At 38.9% G+C, this 27,268-nt stretch overlaps 1 protein-coding gene across 4 annotated transcripts in view; it reads right to left on the bottom strand.

Moving 5' to 3' along the window:
- The window catches only part of LOC106881146 (cyclin-dependent kinase 4), a 104,024-nt gene that overhangs the window by 30,662 nt on the left and 46,094 nt on the right, over positions 1–27,268 (bottom strand). For all 4 annotated transcript variants that reach the window (XR_016241461.1, XR_016241462.1, XM_089350613.1 and 1 more), the window contains exons 4-7: positions 21,458–21,625; positions 17,346–17,455; positions 12,138–12,188; positions 9,110–9,245 (exon numbers count right to left, since the gene is read on the bottom strand). Coding sequence is in view for 2 of the 4 variants with exons in the window: in XM_089350613.1 (XP_089206739.1) it covers positions 9,110–9,245; positions 12,138–12,188; positions 17,346–17,455; positions 21,458–21,625 (465 nt within the window). In the remaining 2 variants the exon portion in view is untranslated. The remainder of the gene's footprint in view (positions 1–9,109; positions 9,246–12,137; positions 12,189–17,345; positions 17,456–21,457; positions 21,626–27,268) is intronic.

Genomic DNA, 27,268 nt, shown 5'->3' with positions numbered 1-27,268 from the left:
TGGCTGGAGACTTCAACGGTCATGTCGGACGTCGTGCTGGGGGCTTCCATGGCATACATGGAGGCTATGGCTTCGGTTCCCGCAACGAGGAGGGAACCAGACTGCTGGAGTTCTGTGATGCAACCAATCTTATGGTCTGCAATACCAACTTCAGGAAACCTGCCAGTCACCTAGTCACCTACCGCTCCGGCAGACACTCTAGCCAAATCGACTACATCCTCGCCAGAAATAGGGAAAGAGGGCGGCTTATAAATGCCAAAACCTACCCTGGCGAAGAATGTACCCCACAACATAGATTAGTAGTTAGCGACTTTGGGATCAAGGCAAAATGGGTGCCCAGAATTAGACAGGCTTGGAGAAGAAGGGTGTGGAAGCTTAAAGACCCTGCAAACGGACAGAGACTTAGAGACAAGTTACTTGAAGCATTTAACGAAATAGAAGGGGATATAGCATCATACAACGTGGAAGACAATTGGAGATTTCTGCGGGACAACCTGTTGAAAGCCACCGACCAGATTTGTGGGTGGTGTAAGGTCCCCTCCCAACCCAGAGTAACGTGGTGGTGGAACAAGGAGGTAGACAGGGCTATTAGACAAAAGAAACAAGCTTGGAAGGACTGGAAGAACGGTGGTAGCAGGGAATTGTACCAATGTGCCAGAAGGGAGGCTAGGCGACAGGTTTATTTAGCCAGAGGGGAAGCAGATAAGGAAAGATTTGCCAATGTTCTGCGCCGTGAGGACCAAAGACTCGAGGTATTTCGTGTTGCAAGACAGTGTAGGAGAGAGAATAGTGATGTTGTAGGAGAGAAATGTGTTCGCATGGATGATGGTACGCTTGCATTAAATGAGGATGCAAAGAAAGAGGTCTGGAGATGCCACTACGATAGATTGCTTAATAAAGAGAATGAATGGGAGAAAGAGAGCCTGCCTTATGTCGACCCAATAGAGGGACCAGCTATCCGAGTTGATAGTACCAGGGTAGATAAAGCAATTAAGAGTATGAAGACCGGGAAAGCCCCCGGCCCATCAGGAATCACTGCAGAGATGCTCAAAATATCTGGCAGTGTTGACTATAGCCTAGTCACCCGTATTACGAACCAGGTGATACACGAAGGAGTCATACCCTATGACTGGTGTAGCAGCATCATAGTCAACTGCTACAAAGGTAAAGGGGACGCTTTAGATACAAATAATTACAGAGGCATCAAGCTGTTAGATCAGGTTATGAAAGTTACAGAGAGGGTCATAGCCCAACTAATTAGGGAGCGAATCAATTTAGATGAGATGCAGTTTGGGTTCGTGCCAGGTAAAAGCACTACTGATGCCTTATTTCTAGTGAGACAGTTGCAAGAGAAATACCTAGCCAAGGATAAACCTCTGTACCTGGCTTTCGTTGACATGGAGAAAGCCTTTGACAGGGTCCCCCGATCCCTTATCTGGTGGTCAATGAGGAAACTTGGGATAGAAGAATGGCTAGTGAGAGCTGTGCGAGCCATGTACAGAGATGCGGCCAGTAAGGTGAGGGTTGGAAATGAGTACAGCAATGAATTCCGGGTAGAGGTAGGGGTCCACCAAGGTTCCGTCCTCAGCCCCCTATTATTTACCATAGTCCTCCAGGCAATCACAGAGGAGTTCAAGACAGGTTGCCCCTGGGAGCTCCTCTATGCTGATGACCTTGCCCTAATTGCGGAGTCACTATCAGAACTAGAGGAGAAGTTTCAGGTGTGGAAGCAAGGTCTAGAATTGAAGGGCCTTAGAGTCAACCTAGCTAAAACCAAAATCCTAATAAGTAGGAAGGTAGATAAAACACAAACCCCTTCAGGTAGATGGCCCTGCTCAGTATGTAGAAAAGGAGTAGGTAGTAACTCTATAAGATGTACCCGGTGCAAGCTATGGACACATAAGAGGTGCAGCAACATCAAAGGCAGGTTAACTAGCAAGTTAGTTTTTGTTTGTGGCAGATGTTCAGGTGCAATAAAGACTGCAAACAAACAGGAAACAACTTCTATCTCATTCCAGGGTGAAAAACTAGAGGTAGTCGATAGCTTCCGCTATCTGGGCGACCAAGTTAGTAGTGGGGGTGGGTGCGCTGAAAGTGTAGCTGCTAGAATAAGAATAGCCTGGGCAAAGTTTAGAGAGCTCTTACCCCTGCTGGCGACAAAGGGACTCTCACTCAGAGTAAAAGGCAGACTGTATGACGCATGCGAACGAACAACCATGCTACATGGCAGTGAAACATGGGCTGTAACTGCTGAGGACATACGTAAGCTCGCAAGGAATGAAGCCAGTATGCTCCGTTGGATGTGTAATGTCAATGTGAATACCCGTCAGAGTGTAAGTATCTTGAGAGAAAAGCTGAACATTAGAAGCATCAGTTGTGGCGTGCAAGAGAGACGATTGCGCTGGTATGGACATGTGGTGAGAATGGAGGAGGATAGCTGCGTGAAAAAGTGCCACACCCTAACAGTTGAGGGAACCCGTGGAAGAGGTAGGCCCAGGAAGACCTGGGCTGAGGTGGTGAGGCAAGACCTTCGTACATTGGGCCTCACCGAGGCGATGACTACGGACCGAGACCTTTGGAAATGGGCTGTGCGTGAGAAGACCCGGCAAGCCAAGTAAGATCGTTGCCAGTGCCCCTGGACTGGTTCTTGTGCGGGTGGCACATGAGATGCACCATTTTGAGCGTGGCCGTTGCCAGTACCGCCTGACTGGCTCCTGTAGGATTTTCGAGCGAGATCGTTGCCAGTGCCCCTGGACTGGCTTGTGCGGGTGGCACATAAAAGACACCATTTCGAGCGTGGCCGTTTTCGTGCGGGTGACACGTAAAAGCACCCACTACACTCTCTGAGTGGTTGGCGTTAGGAAGGGCATCCAGCTGTAGAAACTCTGCCAAATCAGACTGGAGCCTGGTGTTGCCATCCGGTTTCACCAGTCCTCAGTCAAATCGTCCAACCCATGCTAGCATGGAAAGCGGACGTTAAACGATGATGATGATGATGATGATATATATATACACACACATACAGAGGGTGCATAAGATATTTGAGGACAGATTTATGTTTACAAAAAGACAGATATATAATAACAGGTAACTTTACTTATCAAAAATGCTATAAAGATAAAAATAAACCTTCTTTTCTATAATGTTATTCAATAAAGCCCCTTTCAGCTTCAACAACTGCTTCTATATGGGATCTAAATCATCTACATGCTCAAATCAAGTGATCCAGGTTCATTTTGGACATTACTCTGACCATGGCAGCTTTCAAAGAATCTTTGGTGTTATGGGCATGTTCATTGACCTCTCCACATGTATAGTCCAATGGATTGAGATCTGGGGAATTAGGAGGCCAAATGTTAGGGATTATGTAATCATGAAAATTTTCTGCCATCCATTCCTGTTACTAGAGCCATGTGTGATAGTACAGAGTCTTACTGAAACACATATGGCCTTCCATTGCATACACTGTTTATCCAGGGCTTAACAATTATTTCCAGGACCTCAATGTAGGTGGCAGAGTTAACTCTAAGGCCATGTGGAAAGAAGTATGGAAGCATCACATGTCCTTCATTGCTGACAACCCCTAAAACCATGACAGTTGCAGGAAATTTTGTATGCATAACACTTGGAACTTCAGAAGGGTCTGCACATAACTATCTGTCATTTCTTCTGTTAACTTATTGATTTTGGTTGTAGTTTTTCTTGTTTGAGAAAAACCAAATCAAATCTTCTCCTGCTAGATTTTTCAGTTTGTTTAAGAGCCTTTTAGATCTAATGTAGTGATTTTCTTTTGCTTTTTCTGACAAATTGACCTTTCCTCATCCTATAAGACTTATATCTTATATCTAACTGTTCCTCCTGACACATGGAGATCTTTTGCAATTGACCTCATGGACTTTCTGGGATTGTAATTAATGGTCTGTTGAACTTGCTGGATAAATTCAGGTGTTCTAGTGATTTCAGAGTGTTTAGAATGCTTTTTATGCTTTGATACTGGTGATACGTTTCTATCTGGATTACAACTGCCTGATGAACAGGAATATGAAACTCTGAGTAACAGTTTTTGTGATGTTTTTGCAGTTTTAATAAAGCATATTACTCTACCTCCAGTATTCAAGTACTATTTTATGGTTAGCCATAAAATAAAATAGCGTTTTGTTTTTATTTTTTAGTTAGAAATTTTTGAGTGGTCCTACTAAAGGTTATAAATAAGAATTGCGCCCATATTGTAATTCTTGTGAACTACTTGAGTGTGAAATTCCTAGAGAGTTCTGTTTATCCTGATGAGGGGCTCATTGCTGAGATACACTTTAACTTGCAATAAGATTGCAGCAATGAACTCCCAAAATGGCCATAGATGTAGATTTTGACTTGCCATTTTTTGGAACTATCTTACGCTCCTTGGATACCGGACCTACCATGGATTACTTCATTTTTAAGAACTGACTATTTTGATATATTTTTTTAATCGATGGGTAAAAATGTTTTAGTCAACTGATATGTTTTAGTAATTGTCTTTAATCACCTACTTTAGTCAATTTTTAGGTTTGGCCACTTGAGGACACTCGAAAATATGCACAGCAAAGCTAAGAATTTCTCTTGCTTTTAATCGCCTCATTCTTGGTTACATGTATATACATATTTCGTACTTTTCTCTAAAATGATCTTTATTGTTTGCACTACCCCTTAAAATAACCTTTGATGTCAGTGGTTGTGCCCACCTTTAACCACCCCCACTGCCAGTACCAGAAATCTCTTTGTCTTACTGGACATTCAGTTGCCCTTCCCTTCTCTCTTCCCCACATCGCTAGACTAACTAAACCAGATAGCAGCCCACTCACCTATGGTTTTTTTTCCTACATTTATATCTGCAGCATCAGTAATGCTTACACCCACAATGCTCATAACGCTTATATTTACAACACCCCAAACACTTTCATATACAATGTTTGCTCACTCCCCACCCCACGCCCAATAGAGGCAACAACCTTAACAATTCTAACATGTTTGAATGACGGTAGGTTAAAAGCAAGAACAACTATTATGACATCTGCTACCAAACGATCACGGGAGCCTTCTTTTCAGGTACTGAATATCATCTCTCCTTCCTGTTTTACCTCCCATATCTCTTTCCCAGTTTTCAGAGTCAGCACTGTCAATGTAGGCACACTGAAAGGAAGGTCTTGTGAGATTGTAGAGATGCTTGAACAGAGATGTGTTGATCTATGCTGCATTCAAGAGGTAAGGTGGAGAGGAGCTTCAGCAAAGGTCCTCACAGGCAAGGCACATAGGTATAAAATCTTCTGGGAAGGTAACAGTGATGGAGTAGGGGTGTGGGCATACTCCTAGTGGAGAAATGGGTGGATAAGGTCATAGAGATAGTCAGGGTATACAATAGAGTGCTTAAGCTTAGGATAGTCTTGCAGAATAGTGTAGCTACAATTATCTCTGCCTACATCCCACAAGCAGGCCTACCAAATGATCAGAAGGATCCCTTTTATGATACCCTTCTACAGGCTACCTCAAAAATGAGTGGCAATGACCTCATCTTTGTGGCTGGAGATTTTAATGGACATGTCAGACAGCATTCCGGTATCTTCCCTGGTGTTCACTGGGGCCATGGAATTGGTTCCCTAAACGAAGAGGGAACTAGGCTACTGGAGTTCTGTGATGCAAGCAACCTATTAATCTGCAACACTAACTTCAGGAAGCCAGACAGCCACCTGATAACCTATCAATTAGGTGACTCTGCTAGTCAGATTGATTTCATCCTCACCAGACAGTGAGATACAAGGTTGCTCTTAAATACAAAGACCCTCCCTGGTGAAGAATTTACCCCCCCCCCCCAGCATAGACAAGTTATTAGTGACTTTAGACTCAAGGCCAGAAGGATGCCAAGAAGCTGACCAATACAGAAAAGAAGGATTTGGAAGCTAAAGAACCCTTCACAAGGTCAGAGATTTAGAGACATCCTCATTGAGAAATTTGATGAGAGGTGAGGAGGAGGTACAGACTTCGGGCATAGAGGATAACTGGAAATTCCTACGGGACAGCTTACTGAGTGCCACAGACCACATCTGCAGCTGGCGCAAAGTCCCTTCCAGACCTAGGGTAATGTGGTGGTGGAATAATACTGTAGACAAGGCCATCAGAGCAAAGGAACAGGCCTGGAAAGCCTGGAAGAGTGGGGGTAGCAGGGAACTGTACCAGACAGCTAGAAAAGAGGCTGGGCGACAGGTATACATAGCCAAGGGAGAAGCAGAAAAGAAGTTTGCCAATGTTCAGTGACATGAGGACCAAAGAACTGAAGTATTTCGGATTGTGAGAGAAAATTGTGATGTCATAGGAGAGAAATGTGTCTGCATGGAAGATGGTGCACTTGCTTTTAATGATTATGCAAAGAAAGAGGCTTAGAGAAGCCATTATGAAAGGCTGCTAAATGTGGAGCATGAATGGGAGGAGGAGAGCCTGCCAAATGTTGACTCAGTAGAGGGACCAGCTACCCAAATAGATAGCACTCTGGTAGATAAAGGAAGTAAGGATATGAAGTCAGGAAAAGCCCCCAGGCCATCAGGAATCACTGTTGAAATGCTCAAAATATCTGGTGGTATGGATTATGGTCTAGTCACCTGTATTGAGAACCAGGTAGTTCATGAAGGAATCATACCTAATGATTAGCATAGCAGCGCCATAGTCAACTGCTACAAATGTAAAGGTGATGCTTTAGGTAGAAATAACTACAGGGGAGAAGTTTCAGGTGTGGAAGTAAGGTTTAGAATCAAAGGGCCTTATAGTCAATGTTGCAAAACCCAAAGTCCTATTAAGTAGAAAGGTGAACACATCACAAACCCCTTCCGGCATAAGAGATGCAGCAACTCAAAGGAAGGTTAACCAGGAAGATAGCTTTTGTGTGCGGCAGATGCACAGGGGCAATAAACACTGCAGATGTTCATAAAACTGATTCCATCACATGCCAGGGGGAAAAACTAAAAGTAGTCGATAGCTTCCGCTACCTAGGTGACCAAGTCTGTAGTGGGGGGTGGATGCTCGGAGATCGTTGCCACTAGAATAAGAATAGCCTGGGCAAAGTTCAGAAAGCTCCCACCTCTACTGGTGACAAAGGGCCTCTCACACAGAGTGAAAGGTAGATCGCATGATGTATGTGTGCGAACTGCCATGCTACATGGCAGTGAAATATGGTATGTGACTGCTGAAGACATGCATAGGCTTGAAAGAAATGAAGCTTGTATGATCCGCTGGATGTATAATGTCAGTGTGCACATGACAGAGTGTAAGCACCCTGAGAGAAATGTTGGACATAGGAAGCATCAGATGTAGTGTACAAGAGAGACAACTACACTGGTATGGTCATGTGCTGTGTATGGATGAGGAGAGCTATGTGAAGAAGTGTCACTCCCTAACAGTGGAAGGAACCTGTGGAAGAGTCACAAAATAATATGGTAAATATATATACTGAAGGAAGAATTTAACTGATCCATCAAAGCAATGGAATGACACTGCTAAGAAGTCCCAATTACAGGATGAAACTGCTGTCCAGTGCTCTAGCTATGCCCATGAGGCAGTTATCTACCCTGTCACTGGATATAAATGTTTTTCACACAGCTATAAGTGTTTTAACTCTTTATTTCTAGCAATAACTGTGCTCTTAGCACCCACAATCACAATTAGTGATGACCAAATTACTCCTACATGGCTTTGTATTGCGGCTAGTTGCTTATGTTAATTTTTTATATATACATACATACACACACAAATAACCCTTGTTCAATTTCCTTCTTCTTCAAGACACCCTCACCACCACCAATCACCTCCCAAACTGCAGTTCTTCCTTGACACCACTTACTTTTCTTACAATATGGAATCATTTTACTTCTTATCCATCCTTCATCTTTTAATACTGTTCTCCCAACTCTCATTTTCATTGATGAGCTACCCCAACACTAACCCACCAAATTATCTCTCCACACCCTCCACCTAACATCTCACCTTTCTCATACACTCTCTCTTTTCCCCATCCACTCCTGCAATTGACCCAACCACGTCATCTCTTTCTCTCATCCTTTATCATTACTATTCTGCTGCTCCCACACTGTCAGTCATCTCTACTCCTTCCCTCATTCCTGGTCCCTACACCCCACTCATTTCTACCCAACTCATACACTGACATCATCATTATTTCCTTATTGCTCTCCAGCTCCATTCAATTAGTTGCATCCTCTCTTCTAAGATATGAGTAGCTATGTAGCTATCAACAGCAAGAAACCTATTCTGCTCTGGCCCTTTTCTCTAATACTTTACTCCTCTTTACTCATCTCTTAGCATAAAGTTGCTCTCTCCATCAAGGTTCTTAGTCTTTGCACTGTGGCCTAAAAAGAGCACCCTGTACCTGCTGTAAAGTGACTGGCATTCAGAAGACTATCCAACCATAGAAAACATGCTAAAGCAGAGTACAATGCAGTCCTTGGGCCCATTTGATGTCAGTCTATCTAAACCCATACCCACACAGAACCTGGACATTAAATAATGATGATGATGGTAGAAGACACCCAAAATGCATTAAAATCAAGATCAAAACCACAAATGCAAAGCAAACTTCTTAACCAGAATTATTTTATGGGACTGTGACTATGGTGAGATAGATTCTTTTAGGATATAGTTTTGATTACACTGATTGTTACTCATTTTATCAAACTCAAATGGAAAAAAAAAGGTGAAGAACTCAGGTAGGATTTGAACTTATGAAATATATGTGCATGAAGGTATATGTCAAAATGGATATGCGTATTGTAATCCACTGGATGCTGACTTTCATATATTATTTACTTTCTTACCAATGCAATTGTTTAGATAATTCAGTTGTCAAGTTTCTTTTTCACCAAAACAATAAAAATACACTAAAATGCGTAGGAGTAATCTCCCTGTAAAACTTTTTATCATTTATATTTTTTTAAGCTAAAATCGCGTTTTAGTATTTTTTAGATTTACCCATGAATACAATACAACCACTGGAGATGAGCCATTGATGCTTCTATTAACCGTTCAATTCCCAACCAACTGGTAAATTTATGTATTTGTAAGTAAAACTCACCGTTAATAATTCCTTGGCAAGAGGTCCTATTTCACGAACACATTCTTCTAAAGGTTTTTTCAGTTGAGGAGTAAATGAGCTCCATAGTAAAACTGCGTTTTCTGGCCATTCTTCTTTGGATGGTAATCCAAGAATTCTGAAGGAGTAGATATAATAGTTATAATAGTGGTAATCCATGAACTGAGATGGAATAGATATAAAAGAATAAATAATAATTTTTTTTAGAAAAGTAGGTTCAAATCTTCAGTTGTCTGCAAAATCATCATCATCATCGTTTAACGTCCGCTTTCCATGCTAGCATGGGTTGTATTTTCTATTTTGAATAGAAAACTAATTTCCTAAGTATTGCTGGCTATAATCCATTCATTCATTCAAACCTTATGCATTTTATTTTACATTTAAGTTTCTATGCATGCAATGAAGGCAAAGCTTATCACAATTTGAGCACTTTCATATTACCTAAACAATCATCTTTACCCTTCAATGCACTATAATTACTAACCACTCAACCATGAAGGAGTGGATCTTGTCAGCTAGACAAACTGAAACCAGCCTAAGCATACAAATCAATAGTTTTAGGGAGATTTGAACTCATAATCATGAAATTATCCAGAATCTTACCTCAGAGCATTTGAGCTTTAACATTCTTGATATTTATTTTATCATGATAAAACTTATCCTTAATGGTATTTGAACTCAGAACACATATACACTAGGTACCACTAAATCCTTTCAAGACTTTTAGAATCAATTTACCCATTGTATATAAATTAACATTCATTATAGTTATATAGCTCTATTTTTAATATCTTAAAGATTACTCTTTTTCTTCAACTTTCTATCAAGATGGTCATTTCTATTTAACCATTTAGAATTTAAACTGGCTATATCCAGCCTAAATATTCTACCTCCTTTATCAGCCAGATCCAGCCTTTTACACCTACCCTACAATGTCATTCTAAAAATAAACAATTACAGCATTGAAATCTCAAAGCTATGAGATAATACACAATTAATTAAAAATGATGGATAAATAAGTATCACATTTGACCTAGTAATACTGAATGCTGAAGGGTTAAAACCACATTCTATAAATTTTCCAGCCTTTGTTTGCTGAGTGCTATCTTTCAGTTATAACTCAGGACTAATATCATCTATGTATCGCATCACTTTTTCCATATTTGTCTTCTTTAATATTTCCTTTCTTTCATTCACTTTCACACTGGCCTAGTCTATTTCCCTAATCTCTTATCCATAATTGCATTGAAATGTTCTTCTTAGCTCAAAATTGTTTTGCATTAACTGGAAACAAAATTGGAATGTTAGAATAACAAATAGTGTCTGTTTGATAGGTTTTTGTAAATCAAATACTACTCTAATTTTAAGATATAATAAAAATTACATGAACATAATGTTGTTAAGGCTACTGTACAAAGCTCATACAGACATAACAACTACTTGTAAACTCTTAAGAACACAATATTGAACATGAAATCTTTCACAACTAAAACATCATAAAATGCTATTCTCACATAAAATGCTACTTCCATACATAGAATGATGGAGTTACATTCTAAAAACAATACCTTTAACAATTAAAGGTGTCGTTTTTAAACCATAACAAAAATATGTTAATTTAGCAACAGTGATATCTAAAATTTAATGAAAATATTGTCAAAAACATAATTAATTTTGATAAATCTAATGCAGGATACAGTACCTCTAAAAACTTTGTTTTGTAATAGTTGTTTAATAGATGTGCTTATGTAGTTTTCTCTAAGACCACAGGAAAATTTGTCCTCAGGGTATAATTACATTCCTACTGTTCACAGCTGTAAGTTCTACTTGTTCACTCATGTTCCTAATGTTTATAATAGTAAGCTATACCCCTTGCTATATTTCTAAACAGCAAGGTGGAATGTGCTATTTTAAGTCAGGGATCTCACTCACAAAAGAGAATTAATATAAAATAACTTCTTGCCTACAAAATATTATTCATTATTAAAAACTAATTAAGAACTAGCTAGCTATAAAGTCATTGATTAAGTTCTATTTAATCAGTGACTTATAGCTAGTTAGTCCTCAAGTAACTGTTACCTAACATTTCAGTAAATGTTCATATTTTGGTTCTGAAACTTCAAGCTGTTGTTGGTTAAAATCAATTTAGCTTAAAAGTACTTCACATTTACCCATACAAATTTATCTCACAGAAATTACTGTTTTCATATTTGGAACATCACTTTAACAAATAATGTACTTGAAAAAACAGAAATATCATAAGCAAAAATAATATGCATAATTTGCAAACATTCCCTTATCAACAACTGCAAATCCATAGCTTACTAATGCATCATACCATCCTTCTCTGTAAAAACTACCAATTCTGCTTCATGCTTCTTTTCATATCCAACCATATTTATAATGTCCTACTCCATAATTTCTATGAAACATACAAAGAGTCAGTGTGTCTCCACTGCTGTCTTAAGATACAAAATTAACTGCATTAACACTCTGCCAGTAAACTACAGTTTTCTTCTCTAAGAAAATAGGCTTTGAACACTAGTTTCTATGCTAAAGCACCAAAATTAAAATAACCTAACAACAAAATTCAATAGTAATTTCTATGTCAAAGTACTTATACAGTAAATTCTTAAATAATAGTAACCTTGGAGATTTGAGATGCTGCTATTGCAAGTTTTCTAAGGTTTAAGAAGATTTCTTGGATGTATTGCTCATGTAATATAAGGAACAGTACAGTAAATAAAAAGTAGAAATATATAGAGAATACCATTTTATTAACTGAAGGAAGCAACTTTTGGTGAAATAAAAAAATGGTATTTTTAAATTGCAAAAGTAGGCATAAACATAGTGCATTGCCAACAGTTTTCAAAAGCAATACTAGCCATTTTCTTAAATATTATGAATACCATTATTTTGGAAGCATAAGTCACTGAATAAAGCTTGTTAATTAAAGGTAAATACCAGATAATTTCATTTCACAGTTTAATAAAGCAAGAATTTTACTCACTCAAATATTTTTGCTAACTGGTGAATTTCTGACTGTCCACAGAATAAAGGCCTGAATAATGCAATAAATAATGTTCGTTTGTTTTTAATTTAGCAGACATCTTTATTATGTACGAAAACTAAAAAAAGAAAAACATGTAACATTTCTCATCAAATGTTTATTTCTCTGGTGTTTGAAGAAAATGAAGATATTCTTGGTGGAATCAATTTCCTCGCATTTTTTTTTTTTTTAATCAATCACTGAATAATAAAATAAATACCACAAAACATACCTGCTTAACAACATCCACTGCTTTGAAATTCAATTCCAAACTGGTACAATATACTTCATCTTCACATACCATTCTAGAGATTTTTTTCCCCCCTTTTCTTCTTCAAATGGTATACGTCCTAATCCAGATTTAGCAACCAGTTAAGCTACTGGCGAGATCAAAACTGCTTCATTTGTGCTTCAAACTTTTTTTTAAAACTAATTTTGTCATGAGCTCCTTTTAAAACATAGATGTGTGTGTGTGTGTGTGTGTGTGTGTGTGTGTGTGTGTGTGTGTGTGTGTGTGTAGTTAATTGATTATGCTTGTAAGTACCCAGATTGAGTGAATGTCTAATATGTGAGATTATAGTTCCAGTTTACAGCATTCCATTGTTCAAAGTCTCATATCCTTTCTCCTGAGATATTCTTCAAACAGGCCAGCAGAAGGAAACAAATTACGATTAGTTTCAATCGTATAGCTATTCCAGGTTGGATACACTGATTACATAACAGTTGTATGTCAAGGGAAATAATTCAGTGTTCTAGGATTTAGGTTGTCCATGCACACAAACATCTGCATACAAAAATACATACCCACATAAAGAGGGTCACTGACACGCCTAGAAACAGATCTAAGAGAATTAACTCAAATATCCATTTTTGTTGCTTTTTTTGTTTTGTTTTTTATTAACTCTTTGGTTTCATCTATTTGATAGTGTCACAGAATTCACAAAAAGATGGCGGGCTCGACATCCATGATTGAGGAAGATGTTGAAGCATTGTTAAAAAAATATTCTGCTACAATGGAGTTCCTATTTAGGAGATTCCTGACGTGTTCCCTCCAGTGGTTTAGGATGCTCTGGCAGTCTTCAAAGTACTTGTTGAGGCTCATATAGGGCCGTGTAGTTCTTTGATACAAGTATATGAATTTCTGAAGTTTTCAATACCATACCACACACTGCTATGTGGATGGCACAGAACGAATTCAGTTGCCCTGATCATTTTATGTCACTCATCCATGATGGCATGGATAGCACATCAAAAGAACATATCAGATTCCCTAATCACCAATAGCTTAAAGCAAAGAGATGCACTTGCCCCAACTTTATCTTTGTGGGCCCTTGAAGCCATAATACACAAAATCCCATCAAACAACCCTGGCATATGAATCATGTACCATTTCAATGGTGGACTTTACAATTTGTCCAGACTTCAATCACAAAGACTGACTAACAAAATCTATGTCACTGAGCCGCAAGTACACTAATGACAATGCCTTGCCAACTCATTCACCTGAAGAAATGCAGAAATCAGTCAACAACTTCAAAAATGCATGTGGTCACCTCAGTCTAGCAATCAACAGCCAGAAGACCAAAGTACCTGCACACCCTGCCCCAAACTCAATCCTTCCTGATTTCAACTTCACCATCTCTAACACACCACTGGAAGAAGTAGACCAGTTCCCACACTTTGCTCTCTACACAATGTAACTCCATAAAAGGCATCAAGAACAGGATTTGAGGTGCCCATGTCACTGTCTTTGGAAACAAGAACCTGAAACAATAAACCAAGTTCGTGGTGTATCAAGCCATAGTTGTTTCCATCTTCATTTACAGTTGAGAGATGTAGACTTTGTACCACATGAACATCTGTAAAGTGGAACAACTTCATGAACTGAAACTTCAATCAGTTATGAACATCAAATGGGGAGGACTATGTCATCAACTTTGCAGTCCTTGAACAGGCCAAAGCCAACAGCATTGAGGTCATCATCAAATGGACAGATCTTGTCCACTGCATCACTTCAAATGGACAGATCTTGTCCACTGCATGAATAGCATCAGTCTACCACAACAAATTCCCTACAGTAAACTCAACACTGTCAGGAGATCCTGCAGCTGTCGCATGCAAAACTACAAAGATCAAATCAAACAGACAATGAAGAAAACCAACATGGGAGCAACATGCAGAAGACAGAACAATGTGGCATCACATCATCAAAATCAGTTTAGAACATTTTGAGGAACATCATTGAAGAAATAAACAGGATAAATGTCTTTGACAAAAGATCTACTGACTCCAATCAAGATGCTTCATCAACCATCAGATGTGACCTCCATTAACAATTGTTCCACAGAAAAATCAGTCTTGCCATCCATCATAGGCACCAGCATAAACGAAGAACCAAAAATGAAGAAATACTCAAAGATGAAGAAGGTCCGGTGACTTCTTTTTTTTAACATACATGCAAATTTTATATGTTGTATGGGTAAGTAGATGGGAGTGGGTGAGTGGATGGATGTGTGGTGGAAGTTGTAGGCACAGACATAGCTGTGTGGTTAAGAAGTTTGCTTTCCAACTATGTACTTTCAGGTTCAGTCCTAAGGTTCATAAAATAAAGCACCAATCAAGTACTGGGGTTAACGTAAGCAACTAGCACCACCTTCAAATTTCAGGCCTTGTATTACATTAGAAACTACTACTACTGCTACTGCTGCTGCTGCTACTACTACTACTACTACTACTACTACTACTACTACTACTACTACTACTACTACTACTACTACTACTACTACTGAGTTATCTCAGTGTGAGAGTGTTGAACAGGAATAATTTCACCTTGATAGCAAGCCACATCCAACACACTCAGGTCTCAAAGACTTGTTTTGTGATCCCTACTCTTCCAAATAGCGTAGGTTCCTGCAGCAGTTCCAATTTACTTTTGAACTGTAACTGATCTAACCAAGATCTGAGATTGGTAGTTACTATTCCAAACACACCAACTCCTACACTTACTTCCTTTAAGTTCTATATAATTTTTAGTTCTCTTTTCAATCTACTACAGATGGTCATATTCTCTTCTTTACATATTATTTTACTGATTCTGTCAGAATCATTATATTATATTATTTTGATGAATCACTCATCATCATCATCATCATCGTTTAACGTCCGCTTTCCATGCTAGCATGGGTTGGACGATTTGACTGAGGACTGGTGAACCGGATGGCTGCACCAGGCTCCAATCTGATCTGGCAGAGTTTCTACAGCTGAATGCCCTTCCTAACACCAACCACTCCGAGAGTGTAGTGGGTGCTTTTACATGCCACCGGCAAGAGGGCCAGTCAGGTGGTACTGGCAACGGCCACGCTCAAAATGGTGTTTTTAACGTGCCACTTGCACAGGAGCCAGTCCAGCGGCACTGGCAGCGATGATATTTTAATGATTTTGCTAGAATCATAAGCATGCCAGACAAAATAATATTTAGCAGCATTTCATCTGTCTTTGCATTCTGAGTTTAAATTCCACCAAAGTCAACTTTGCCCTTTGTCTTTTTTGGGTTGATAAAATAAGTACCAGTTAAGTACTGGGTCAATGTAATTAACTAGCTTCCCTACCCACCCCAAAATCTCAGGCCTTGTGCCAGTAGTAGTAGTACTAGTACAGCAACAGGGCATTTATTATCATTATTAATATTAAGCAGGTCTTGTGCCTATAGCAGAATTATTATTGTTGTTATTAACTTATAGATGTTTTCGAACAGTAAGTTTGCTAACATTCATTAGACTTGAGATCTAAGTCATAGACTTGAGATCTAAGTCTATGGCAAAAATGTGACTATTAGATTTTAATGAATGTAAAATATATGGCTATCTAAAACATAGGTCTCAAATAGGATGGGACATTAAAACTTTGCTCCAATTTCTAGACAAAAACAAGAATTTTAGTAGTCTAAGGGAAGTAACTATCCGATAGGGTACACACACACATTGTTTAATATATTAAGCCTTCGGCAGATTCGAAATATTAATAGGTTTTAGCAAGATAGTGCATGATTAATAAAAGACAATCATCATCATCATTTAACATCCACTTTCCATGCTAGCATGGGTTGGACAGTTTGACTGAGGACTGACAAGCCAGGAGGCAACACCAGGCTCCAATCTACAGCTGGATGTCCTTCCTAAAGCTAACCACTCCAAAAGTGTAGTGGGTCCTTTTTACGTGTCACCAGCACAAGAGCCAGGCAGGAGGCACTGGCATCAACCACACTCAAATGGTGCTTTTTACATGCCACCGGCATGGGTGTCAGTCACAATGTCAATAAATAAGCATTATACTTGACAAAATAATTCAAATACTAAAAGGTTAAGGATATCCTTAAGGTCATTTCATCATGTTAAACCATTAATCCCAGCACACTTTTTCTCTCTCCATTTTTTTCCCCTCTCAATCTTTTCTGTTGAAAAGTACAGGCTTGAAATGTCTAAGACTTTTCCATTCTTCTCAAGCATTAAACTAATACACTTGCTCACTGTCCCTTTACCTGTCTTCGTCTTTTATTTTCTGTAAATTTGAACTATATATATATATATATATATATATATATATATATATATATATATATATATTCTTCATTATTTTCAAAATTAACTGAAACAAAGACAGTGTATTTCAACAGAAATATGATGACCAAATGGTTAATATCAATGAAAGTTTCTGTCAAAATAATATTAATAGATAATCTTTATATCAGACTTAACATGGACGTCTTGTTGGAACACTAAGTACTGCATTATTAGCCTTGAGAGATCCACTCATATAAGCGCTTGGTGTATAAAAGCATACACAGATTATAGCAGACAAGAATCATCTGATATAGGTGCTGGAATTCCCACATCACATAATTTCATTCTACTGGAAATCATAAGTGGAAAGCGTCCAGTCAACACTTGTCAGTGAAATCTCACTGCTACAATATATAAAATATCAGCATCTTTTCAAACACTGGTGGTGCAAATAGCCAGCAGGCTTATTAAAAATTAACTATTATAGTGACAGAAGCACTATTAATGCCAAAAGGTCCCTGAAATACGTTAAAAAGAAATTTTTTTTTTAATAAATAAACTTGAAAAACAGATTTAATAATTGAAAATAAAAAATAGGAATTATAATTACCTTCTGTTAAAAAGTTCTGCAAATATACAACCACAACTCCACAAATCAACAGGTGAAGCATACTGAGCTTGTAGAATGACTTCAGGGGCACGATACCATAATGTTACAACCTAAATGAGAAATAAATTTCAACTTTTGTGTATGCGTGTGTGTGTGTGTGTGTATCATCATCATCATCATCATCGTTTAATGTCCGCTTTCCATGCTAGCATGGGTTGGACGATTTGACTGAGGATTGGTGAAACCGGATGGCAACACCAGCCTCCAATCTGATTTGGCAGAGTTTCTACAGCTAGATGCCCTTCCTAACGCCAACCACTCAGAGAGTGTAGTGGGTGCTTTTACGTGCCACCCGCACACATATATATATATATATATATATATATATATATATATATAACACAAATAATAAATGGGTATATGCATATATACGTACATGTATGTACATACTTACATCTACTTGTATATATAGATGCATATCTGGGTACAGGACATTGGAAACAAAGCATAGACAAAATGATAAACGAGTACAGAAAACACACAGGCCACATAGAGAACATCTCCTTCATCAGCTGCCCCCATTCTAACACAGGCGTTTCGAAGAGTATATATAATGAAAATAGGACAAGGTAGAAAATATTAAAATAATTTTATCATGAAGAACATTTTAGTACTGGTCTCAGTCTTTGCGACTTTTTCAACTTTGAGTAAAGCACGAAAAACAATTAAATTGTGGAAAAATTAAATGAAATGTGTTTTGAAATATTTAAAAAAAAACATTTAATTTAATTTTCCCACAATTTCTACCTTATCCTATTTTACTCATACATATCAACTCGTGTGTACTTTTCGACCTTCTACACACACACACACATATATATGTACTAGCAGCTAAGCCCAGTTTCACCCGGTCGGTTTGGATGATGTGGCTGTAAAACCTGATCTGTGTAAGCATTCAAATTGTTTGGGCACGCTTACATTAAAAAAACAATTTTAGAATGACTTTTTCCATCAAAACACTAAAAATAACTTACCACCAAAAAAAACCAGCCAAGATTCAACCAAATCAAGAAATAAACCCAAATACTAAGCGAACAAAGATGAACCATCCCACTTCCATTGCGCGCGCATGCACACACACACACACACACCCCTTTTACATACACACGCACATATTCACACAGAGTTGAAACACTGTTTGATTTATTTTTTCAGCGTACAATTTTCATCATCCCACAACCAAGTATGACATCATCCCTTCCTTCCTTCCTTTCTCATTCATAAACACAAGAGTATTATTATAGTAGATTATCTCGGTAACCATGGAGCTATGAAAAAAATACAAAGCCCAGCATCACCACCGGATCATTCTACACATTTGTGTAATTTTTCGTGCAATTCCACCCAGCTGTTTGACAGTGAATCCCAAGACAAGAAAGAATCACCCATCTCAAATTTATATTGTTATATTATAACAATATATATATATATATTGTTATCCCACAACTCCCTGATATACCAGTGTTCACTACTTACTGCATTTCTCCTTTCCCTCCCCTCTCTCCCACTCTCCTTTCACATTCTCATGAACTCCCTGCTCACTCACTTTGTTCAGTCCTCTGCACCACTCCACTTACTTTTACTTCCCTGTGCCTTGAGGGTATGCTCTGGCACATCTTCACCACCATCTCTCTCTCTCTCTCTCTCTCTCACTTTGACTGGGATAGCCATGTATCTCCTCTACAGCAAGGTAACCAAACCTGTGTTGGAGCCACTCTAATCCACCTGAGACATATCATAAATTACTTGAGGAATGAATAAACAAAGATGTAGGATCAAGGAAATTTTTTAGACTTGTGCTGGTGCCACAATATAATGCACCCGATACACACTGGAGGCACATGGGTTAGTGGTTAGTGTGTTGGTCACATGATCGTAAGATTGTGGTTTGGATTCCTGGACTGGGTGATGCATTGTGTTTCTGGAGCAAAACACTTCATTTCATGTTGCTCCAGTCAACTCAGTAAGAAAAAGTAATCCTGCAACATACTGGCATCGCGTCCAAGGAAGAATATATAGGCCAGAGAAGCCAGGAAACTAGCCCTAAGCTCTTTACAGTGTTAGAAAGGATATCCAGCAGTCAGTGCCAACAGTACGGTACCTGACTGAATTCCAACTAGGAGCCTTTACAATAACAACATTGCTAGCCATTAGTTTAAGAATAAAGGGTCATTTACACACCCAGGAATGATGATAACTGGAGATCAAACCAATCTAAATATTGATTATACAAGTGAAGTCACATGACTTAGTGGTTATGGTATTCAGATCACAATTGTAAAGTTGTGAGTTTGAGTCTTCACAGCATGTTGTATCCTTGAGCAAGACACTTTATTTCACATTGTCCCAGTCCACTCAGCTGGCAATAATGAGTAATAACTGTATTTTTCAAAGGGTCAGCCTTGTCACATTCTGTGTAACACTGAATCTCTCTGAGAACTACATTAAGGGTACTCATGTCTGTGAAGTGTTCAGCCACTTACTCTCTTTTACTCTTTTATTTGTTTCAGTCATTTGACTATAGCCATGCTGGAGCACTGCCTTTAGTTGAACAAATTGACCCCAGAACTTATTCTTTATAAACCTGGTACTTGTTCTATTGGTCTCTTTACCGAACCACTAAGTTACGGGGACGTAGACACACCAACATCGGTTGTCAAATGGTGGTGGGGGTATAAACACAGATATATATATATACATGATGGGCTTCTTTCAGTTTCCGTCTACCAAATCCACTCACAAGGCTCTGGTCGGCCCAAGCTATAGCAGGAGACACTTACCCAAGGTGCCACGCAGTGGGACTGAACCCGGAACCATGTGGTTGGTAAGCAAGCTACTTACCACACAGCCACTTCTGCACCTACATTGCATGTTAATTTCATGAGTAGGCTGTTCCGTTGCTTGGATCAACTGGAACCCTTGTTGCTGTAACTGACAGAGTGCCAGTTAGTTTAGATGTAAATATTAAACAAAAAGATTAATTATCAAAAAAAATTATAATCATATCATTGATGTAATAAGAATATAGAAACTTCAAGAATGTGAACTAACTCTTTTTGGAATGGGCAGCCTTCAATTTCTCCTATTCAAACAGTTTTTTTTTAACCCAATATTTACATGTTGTTATTTATAGCTTTATCCACTTCAAGATTCACCATTCCCAAGCAAAGGGATTATAATCATATTAACAGTAAGTCATTATCTTGAATATTTAGATAGTCAACTACTTATGATATAATGTTGATTATCAGTTTTTCTGGTTGCAAATTCCCTGTTCTTACATAGTAATATTTCCAGGATGGTTTCATTTTGCCTAACTTTGAATATACTTTGTTCTTAAGACTATGCACTTTTAGAAGGATCTTTCCTGGAAGAAAAACTACAGCTCCTGACATTTCAACAAAAAACACATACATTAAGTATGTGATATTTAATAATGTTTAGATTATTGAACTGCTTCTAATGGATAATTTGAATGTGTTATTTCTTTACTACCCACAAGGGGCTACACACAGAGGGGACAAACAAGGACAGACAAACGGATTAGGTCGATTATATCGACCCCAATGCGTAACTGGTACTTATTTAATCAACCCCGAAAGGATGAAAGGCAAAGTCGACCTCGGCGGAATTTGAACTCAGAACGTAGCGGCAGACGAAATACCGCTAAGCATTTCGCACGGCGTGCTAACGTTTCTGCCAGCTAGCCGCCAATAATTTGAATGTGTGTGTGTGTGCATGCGTACATACATGTGCACACACACACACACACACACATGTATATTACTATTTATTTATGCACCACTGAAAAAGTATTCTGAAATGTTCGTTTTAAGTATATGACTTAGAAAAAGAAGGTAATTTATTGATGACCAGCACGTTGTAGTAGTAGTAATAGTAGTAAAAGTAGCATTCTGCATGTCTCTTCTTTATTTTTTTTTAGACAATATTCTTTTTGTCTTCTGTCAACCTTAAACAAATAAATAAAAAAAACCAAGAAACATTTTGAGAACTTCTTGTGTTCAACTAACATAAATTCAGATAATACTAACCACTGCAGTAAGAGTCATTTGAAATGTATAACTTCGTGCCAGACCAAAATCTGCAATTTTTAACAAACCATTTCTGGTTACTAGAATATTCTGTGGCTTCAAGTCTCTGTGTACAACTTTATGACAATGGAGAAAATCAATACCACTGAGTAGCTGTTTCATCATGTTCTGTAAGAAAATATATGAAACAAAAAATTAGATTCACAATAAAATATAATTTATAATACTTGGAGATGATCATATTTTGCCAATTAAGTACATGCACTATGTATTTGGTCTTTATTTCAGCTTTATTATTTTTATTTTTGTTTCTTTGTGTATCCTCTTGAACAAGAGGAGACATGTGGGATAAAGAGTTGCTAAAGAAGTTACAGGATGAGTGATGAAAGAGCTTTGACAAAGAAACAAAAATGACAATGATGATGACAATAATAATCTCTTCTACTAAAGGCACAAAACCTGAAATTTTGTGGGAGGGGACTAGTCAATTACATCGACCTCAATGTTTCTCTGGTACTTAATTTATCGACCCCGAAAGGATGAAAGGCAAAGTTGACCTTGGCAGAACTTGTACTCAGAATGTAGTGGCAGACAAAATACTGCTAAGCATTTCGCCCAGTATGGGTTTCAAATTTTTTCCACAAGGGCAGCAATTTTGGGGGAGGGAATGAGTTGATTACATCAACCCCAGTGTTCAACTGGTACTCATTTTATCAACCCCCAAAAGGATAAAAGACAAAGTTAACCTCAATGGAATTTGAACTCAAAACATAAATACAGATGAAATGCCACTATGCATTTTGCTAACGATTCTGCCAGCTCGCCACCTTAATAATAATAATGATAATAATGATAATAATAATAAAGCTGAAGTAAAGACCAAACACATAGTGCGTGTGTTTAACTGGCAAAATATGACCATCCCCAAGTACCTGTTTCACATCAAGAATTTTGCAACACATATACATAAACGTAAAAAATATAATTGAATGATTTTTTTTTTGTTTTCCAGTTGGTTAATGCTTTCAATTCAAATCTCTTCATTGTTGCTTGACCTGCTAGAAATAGTAGCCAAATCTCCCTCAAATCACCCACTACTGTATTAAAATGAGGACACACTGGATTATAAAATCCAAGATAAACAAAATCTAATGAAATGTTCATGGCTGGAATGTCTTTAATCATATCTGCTCAATCAAGATTGATCTGGATTGAAACAGCACCTAAAATACTCCACATTTTATGCTAAAAACTATATTTTAAAGTTTTAGTCCAAACAGCAACTTATTATTTATATATATTGACACACACACACATAGCTGGAATTTACAAAAAAAAAACAAGATGAAGACAGGTGTATAAGTGACAAACAGGTGTATTAGTTTAACGCTTGGGAAGGTGAGAAAGTCTTTTACGTTTCAAGCCTACGCTCTTCAACAGAAAGGAACACGAGAAAATAAACAGAGAGAGAATAAAAAAAAGCTTTAGCGGCTAGCAGTCAATCATGGTAGCTGGCTGGGTGGGGGTGGTCACACAGGAGAGCTAGGAAGAAGAGGAGATAATAAAGTAGTGGTAACCCCAAAACGAAGGTGTGCATGCATGTGTATGTGAGAGTGTGTGTGTGCATGTGGATAGGGGCTGGTAACCTTGACCTTTTGGATGTGTGTGTGTTGGTGTGGATGATGGTGTGGGTGTTGGGAATTGGTCGGTGCTAGTGTGTGCAGAGTGGTGCGATATGGTGTGGTGGTGTGTTGTGTTGTGGTGTGATGGTGTGTTGTGTTGTGGTGGTGGTGTGGCATGACATGGTGCGATCGTGTGTGGTGTGGTGTGATCATGTGTGGAGGATGTGAGGGCAGGGTGTGGGATGTGAGGGCGGAGTGTGGGATGTGAGGGTGGGTGTGGGTTTGAGGTGAGGATGTGGGAGTAGGGGTGGGATGTGTGAGTGTGGGGTGGTGGAGTTGGGATGTGTAGGAGTGAAGTGTGGTTGGAGGGGGGGTAACGATGAAGGGAGAAGATGGGAGGGAGGTGAGAGGGAGAAGGTGAGTAGGAGTGAAGAGAGGAAGTAGGTGTCAGGCAAGAGAGGAGAGGTGGGTAGAAGTGAAGAGAGGAAGGTGTGAGATGAAGAGAGGAGAGAGGAGGAGAGTCAGATGAAGAGGCGAGTTGAGCCCATATGGTGCAAAGGAACAAAGAGAGAAGATTAATTCCTGTTCCTGGCGAAGGTGGGAGTCCAGATGGCCTCTGTGCAAAGACAATTCAAGCACAGACAGGTATTGTAATGAATGATTGGTAGAGCAGAAATGGCAGAAGACCAGGGTGTCATCTCGGAAGTGTTCCGTGAACCGGTCACCCAAGCGGCGTCCTGTTTGACCAATGTACAGAGGACAGAAAGAGTAGAAGATGCAGTAAATGACATTGCTAGAAGTACATGTAAAGGAGTCGGTGATATGATAAAGACAATGATGTGAAGATGGTGGTGTTGGAGAAGTAGGGGCAAGTGCGGCAGTGTGGGCAGGAGCAGGGGAATGAGCCAGGTTGGGAGATGGGGTTAGGGAAGAAACTGTGGACCAGGAGGTCACGTAGGTTGTGGGCTCATTCGAAGGAAGAGAGGGGTAGATTGGGGAAGATGTGTGAAGTGGAGGGATTGGACTGGAGTCGCTGAAAGGTTCAGAAAATGGGGCATTGGAGAAGCAGGGTGGAGGGGTGGTAGGTGAGGGGAAACAGGAGATGGTAACGGCAGCGAGGGTGCAGGGAAAGAGAGCAGATGCACAGTCTATGGAACATGCTCTGGCAAGGGCGGTGTGGATGGTGGTGAGGAGATATCCACGAAAGATGAAGTGGCAAGCCATGAGTTGAGACTGAGTCATCTCAAAGTCATGGTTGTCACTGCAGAGCCTGCGCAGACGGAGGGATTGGGAGTAGGGGATGGAGAGCTTGGTGTGAGTAGGGTGGGAGGAGGAGAAGTTGAGGTATGAGTGTGAGTCTGTGTGTTTGTAATGGATGGAGGTGGTGAGAGTGGAGTGGAGTGGTGTATGTTGACCAAAATGTTAAGAAAAGCGATGGAAGTGTTGGAAATGGTGCAGGAGAATTCGAGGGCAGGATGGAAAGATTGGACAAAAGAGAGGAAGGAGTCTAGTTGTTCGTGGGAGAGCGAGGTCACACTGATGTAGTCATCAATATAATGACCATATAGTTCAGGAGTGGGACCAGTGAATCTTGAAAATATCTGTTAACTTGCGATTCCTTAACAACGATGTAACCTTCACATGAATAAGGTATCTTCGGTCCCTGACGAGTAGCTAGCTGAGTGTACCCCTTGTTGAGCGATTATTACATCAGAGGACCTACTACCTAGGAAACATTTGTTGCCTGGATTTTACCTGCTTCACTCCCTCACTGCCTGTATCACTGCTCCCCACAGCTCCAACACTCACACCCTATTTTTCTAACCAGGTTCTACGCTCATATTCTTGTTACTTGTGAGTATACCATAGCACTACACCATCTCTCTTTTGCTCTTTCTTACACTTCTGCTGTTTCCTACTCTCTCTCTTTTCTTTTGATCACACTCACTCTCTCCTCTTGTTTTTCCTCTGACTAGGTAACCAAGTATCACCTTTGTTTCTGGCCTCTTTCTCACTCTCTATCCCTTCTCTCTCTTTCTCACTGGGTAACCATGTACCTCCTCTATAGCAAGACACCTATTTCTCCCTCTGTTTTTCTGTTACACTCTAATCTTTCATCATTTGATACTGGATCACCTTCTCTAATGCCCCCTCTGTTGCTGCAAGACACCTGCTTCTGTCTCTTTGTCGCACCCTAACCTTTCACCCTCTGACACAAGTTCTCCTCCTCAAATGCCCTGCCCTCTCATAATTCCTTGTCTTGTGAGTTACCCTGCCAGTGCTGGTTCCACATAAAAAGCATCCAGTCCACACTGTAACGTGGTTGGCATTTGAAAGGGCATCCAGCTGTAAAAATAATGTCTGTGCTAGTGCCACATAAAAGGCATCGAGTCCACTCTGTGGAGTGGTTGGTGTTATGAAAGGCATCCAGCCATAAAATCCCACCCAAAACAAGTAGCCTAGGGTAGTTTTTTTCTCCCTGGCCGGCTCCTGTCAACCATCTTACCCATGCATGCATGGAAGATGGACATTAAACAATGATGACATATATATATATATATATATATATATATATATATATATATATATATATATATACACACACACACACACACACACACACACACACACACATATGTCATCATCATCATCACTTAACATCCATTTTCCACGCACACAAATCAATTATAGATATGTACTGCTGTATTAATTTGACTGTTGTTTCTAGAAAGTCCATACAGAATCTCCCAAATGGATTTTCATCTAATGTTTTTACAATTATGTCCAAGCATTCAAGAGAAGGAACATAGCTAAATACCTACACAAATACCTACTCACTAAATATAGTAAAACACAAATCATATTTAAATGAACATATATAATATTTATTATTGAGTGGTATTTCTTATAATATATATCCTATTTCTTTTCATTATATATTTCTTTCTTTTACTTGTTTCAGTCATTAGACTGCAGCCATGTCTTGAAGAATTTTAGCCAAACATAGGTGCAGGTGTGGCTGTGTGGTAAGAAGCTTATATGGGGTGCTTAAACCAAAATTCTGCCATCAATTTAATCAACCACATGTACTTTCTGGTATCCTATTAAGTATGGAACCATGATAGACAAAGTAAACTTAAGCAGGATTTGACCTTAGCATATAAGAAGGGACATAATTCTGCCATCCATATGATTGGCTAACGTTAGAATATAAGGAGTGAATTTGATTAGTTTATATCAGTGATTATGAACCTTTTATAGCTCAGTGCTCCTTTCACCATGTTTTCAGAAAAAAAAAGAGAAAAGAAAGAAAAATTTTTTTAACCAATCAGAAATTAATTCTTATATTATCCCATCCAGTATGTGCCTCTTTTTGGCTGTTTGCATGGATTACATTTTCTTGTAGTGAGTGCTAAACTCATTGGACTGGGGTTTAACCCTTTTGTTACCATATTTCTGTTGAGATACTCTCTGTGTTTACTTTAATTATTTTTAAATATAATGAAGGATTTAGTAAAATAATTTTGTTATTATTAAGCAGTTATTAGGAATTCAACTTTTGGAAACAAGAGTTTTGTACCACAGAGCTAGAGCGGTCTCAGGCGGGTTAGTATCAAAAGCATTAACCCAGTTTCTATGGCATAAGAGTGACTGAGATAACAACACTGTTCCCCTGAACAGGAAGCTAGTCCATGGCAGGGTTAACTTCCCAGCTATTGCTGGAACTCATTTACAGCTGAGTGGACTGTGGCAACAAGAAATAAAGTATTTTACTCAAAAATATAATGCACTGCCCAGTCAAAGAATTGAAACCAGAATCTTATGACTGAGTGAAACTCCCTAACCACTAGGGAGAATGCCTTCACTAATTTTTTTGCCCACTACATTAGATTTTTAGAAAAACTACTGAAAGTGATGGCTTATGAAATGAAATTATATTAGACCAAACAGTTTCAAGCTCACTCCTATTGTATGGAAAGTGCCTTCACCTATAGCACCGGGTCAAATCTACCTTATGAGTAGATTTGATAGGTGGAAAAAGCCCATTGTGTGTGTATGTGTATGTGTCTCCAGTCTTAACATTACATGATGGTTGTATGCAAGTGTCACGTCATACGAGCGATGTTTTTCGTTTCCAGTGTCCCATGATAAATATATCCAGTCATAGGTAAATATTGACTTGCTAAGA

The sequence above is a fragment of the Octopus bimaculoides genome, chromosome 4, assembly GCF_046866305.1.
Source record: "Octopus bimaculoides isolate indiv1 chromosome 4, ASM4686630v1, whole genome shotgun sequence".
Classification (NCBI taxonomy): Eukaryota; Metazoa; Mollusca; class Cephalopoda; order Octopoda; family Octopodidae; genus Octopus; species Octopus bimaculoides.
This window is presented reverse-complemented; position numbering and strand designations above follow the sequence as displayed.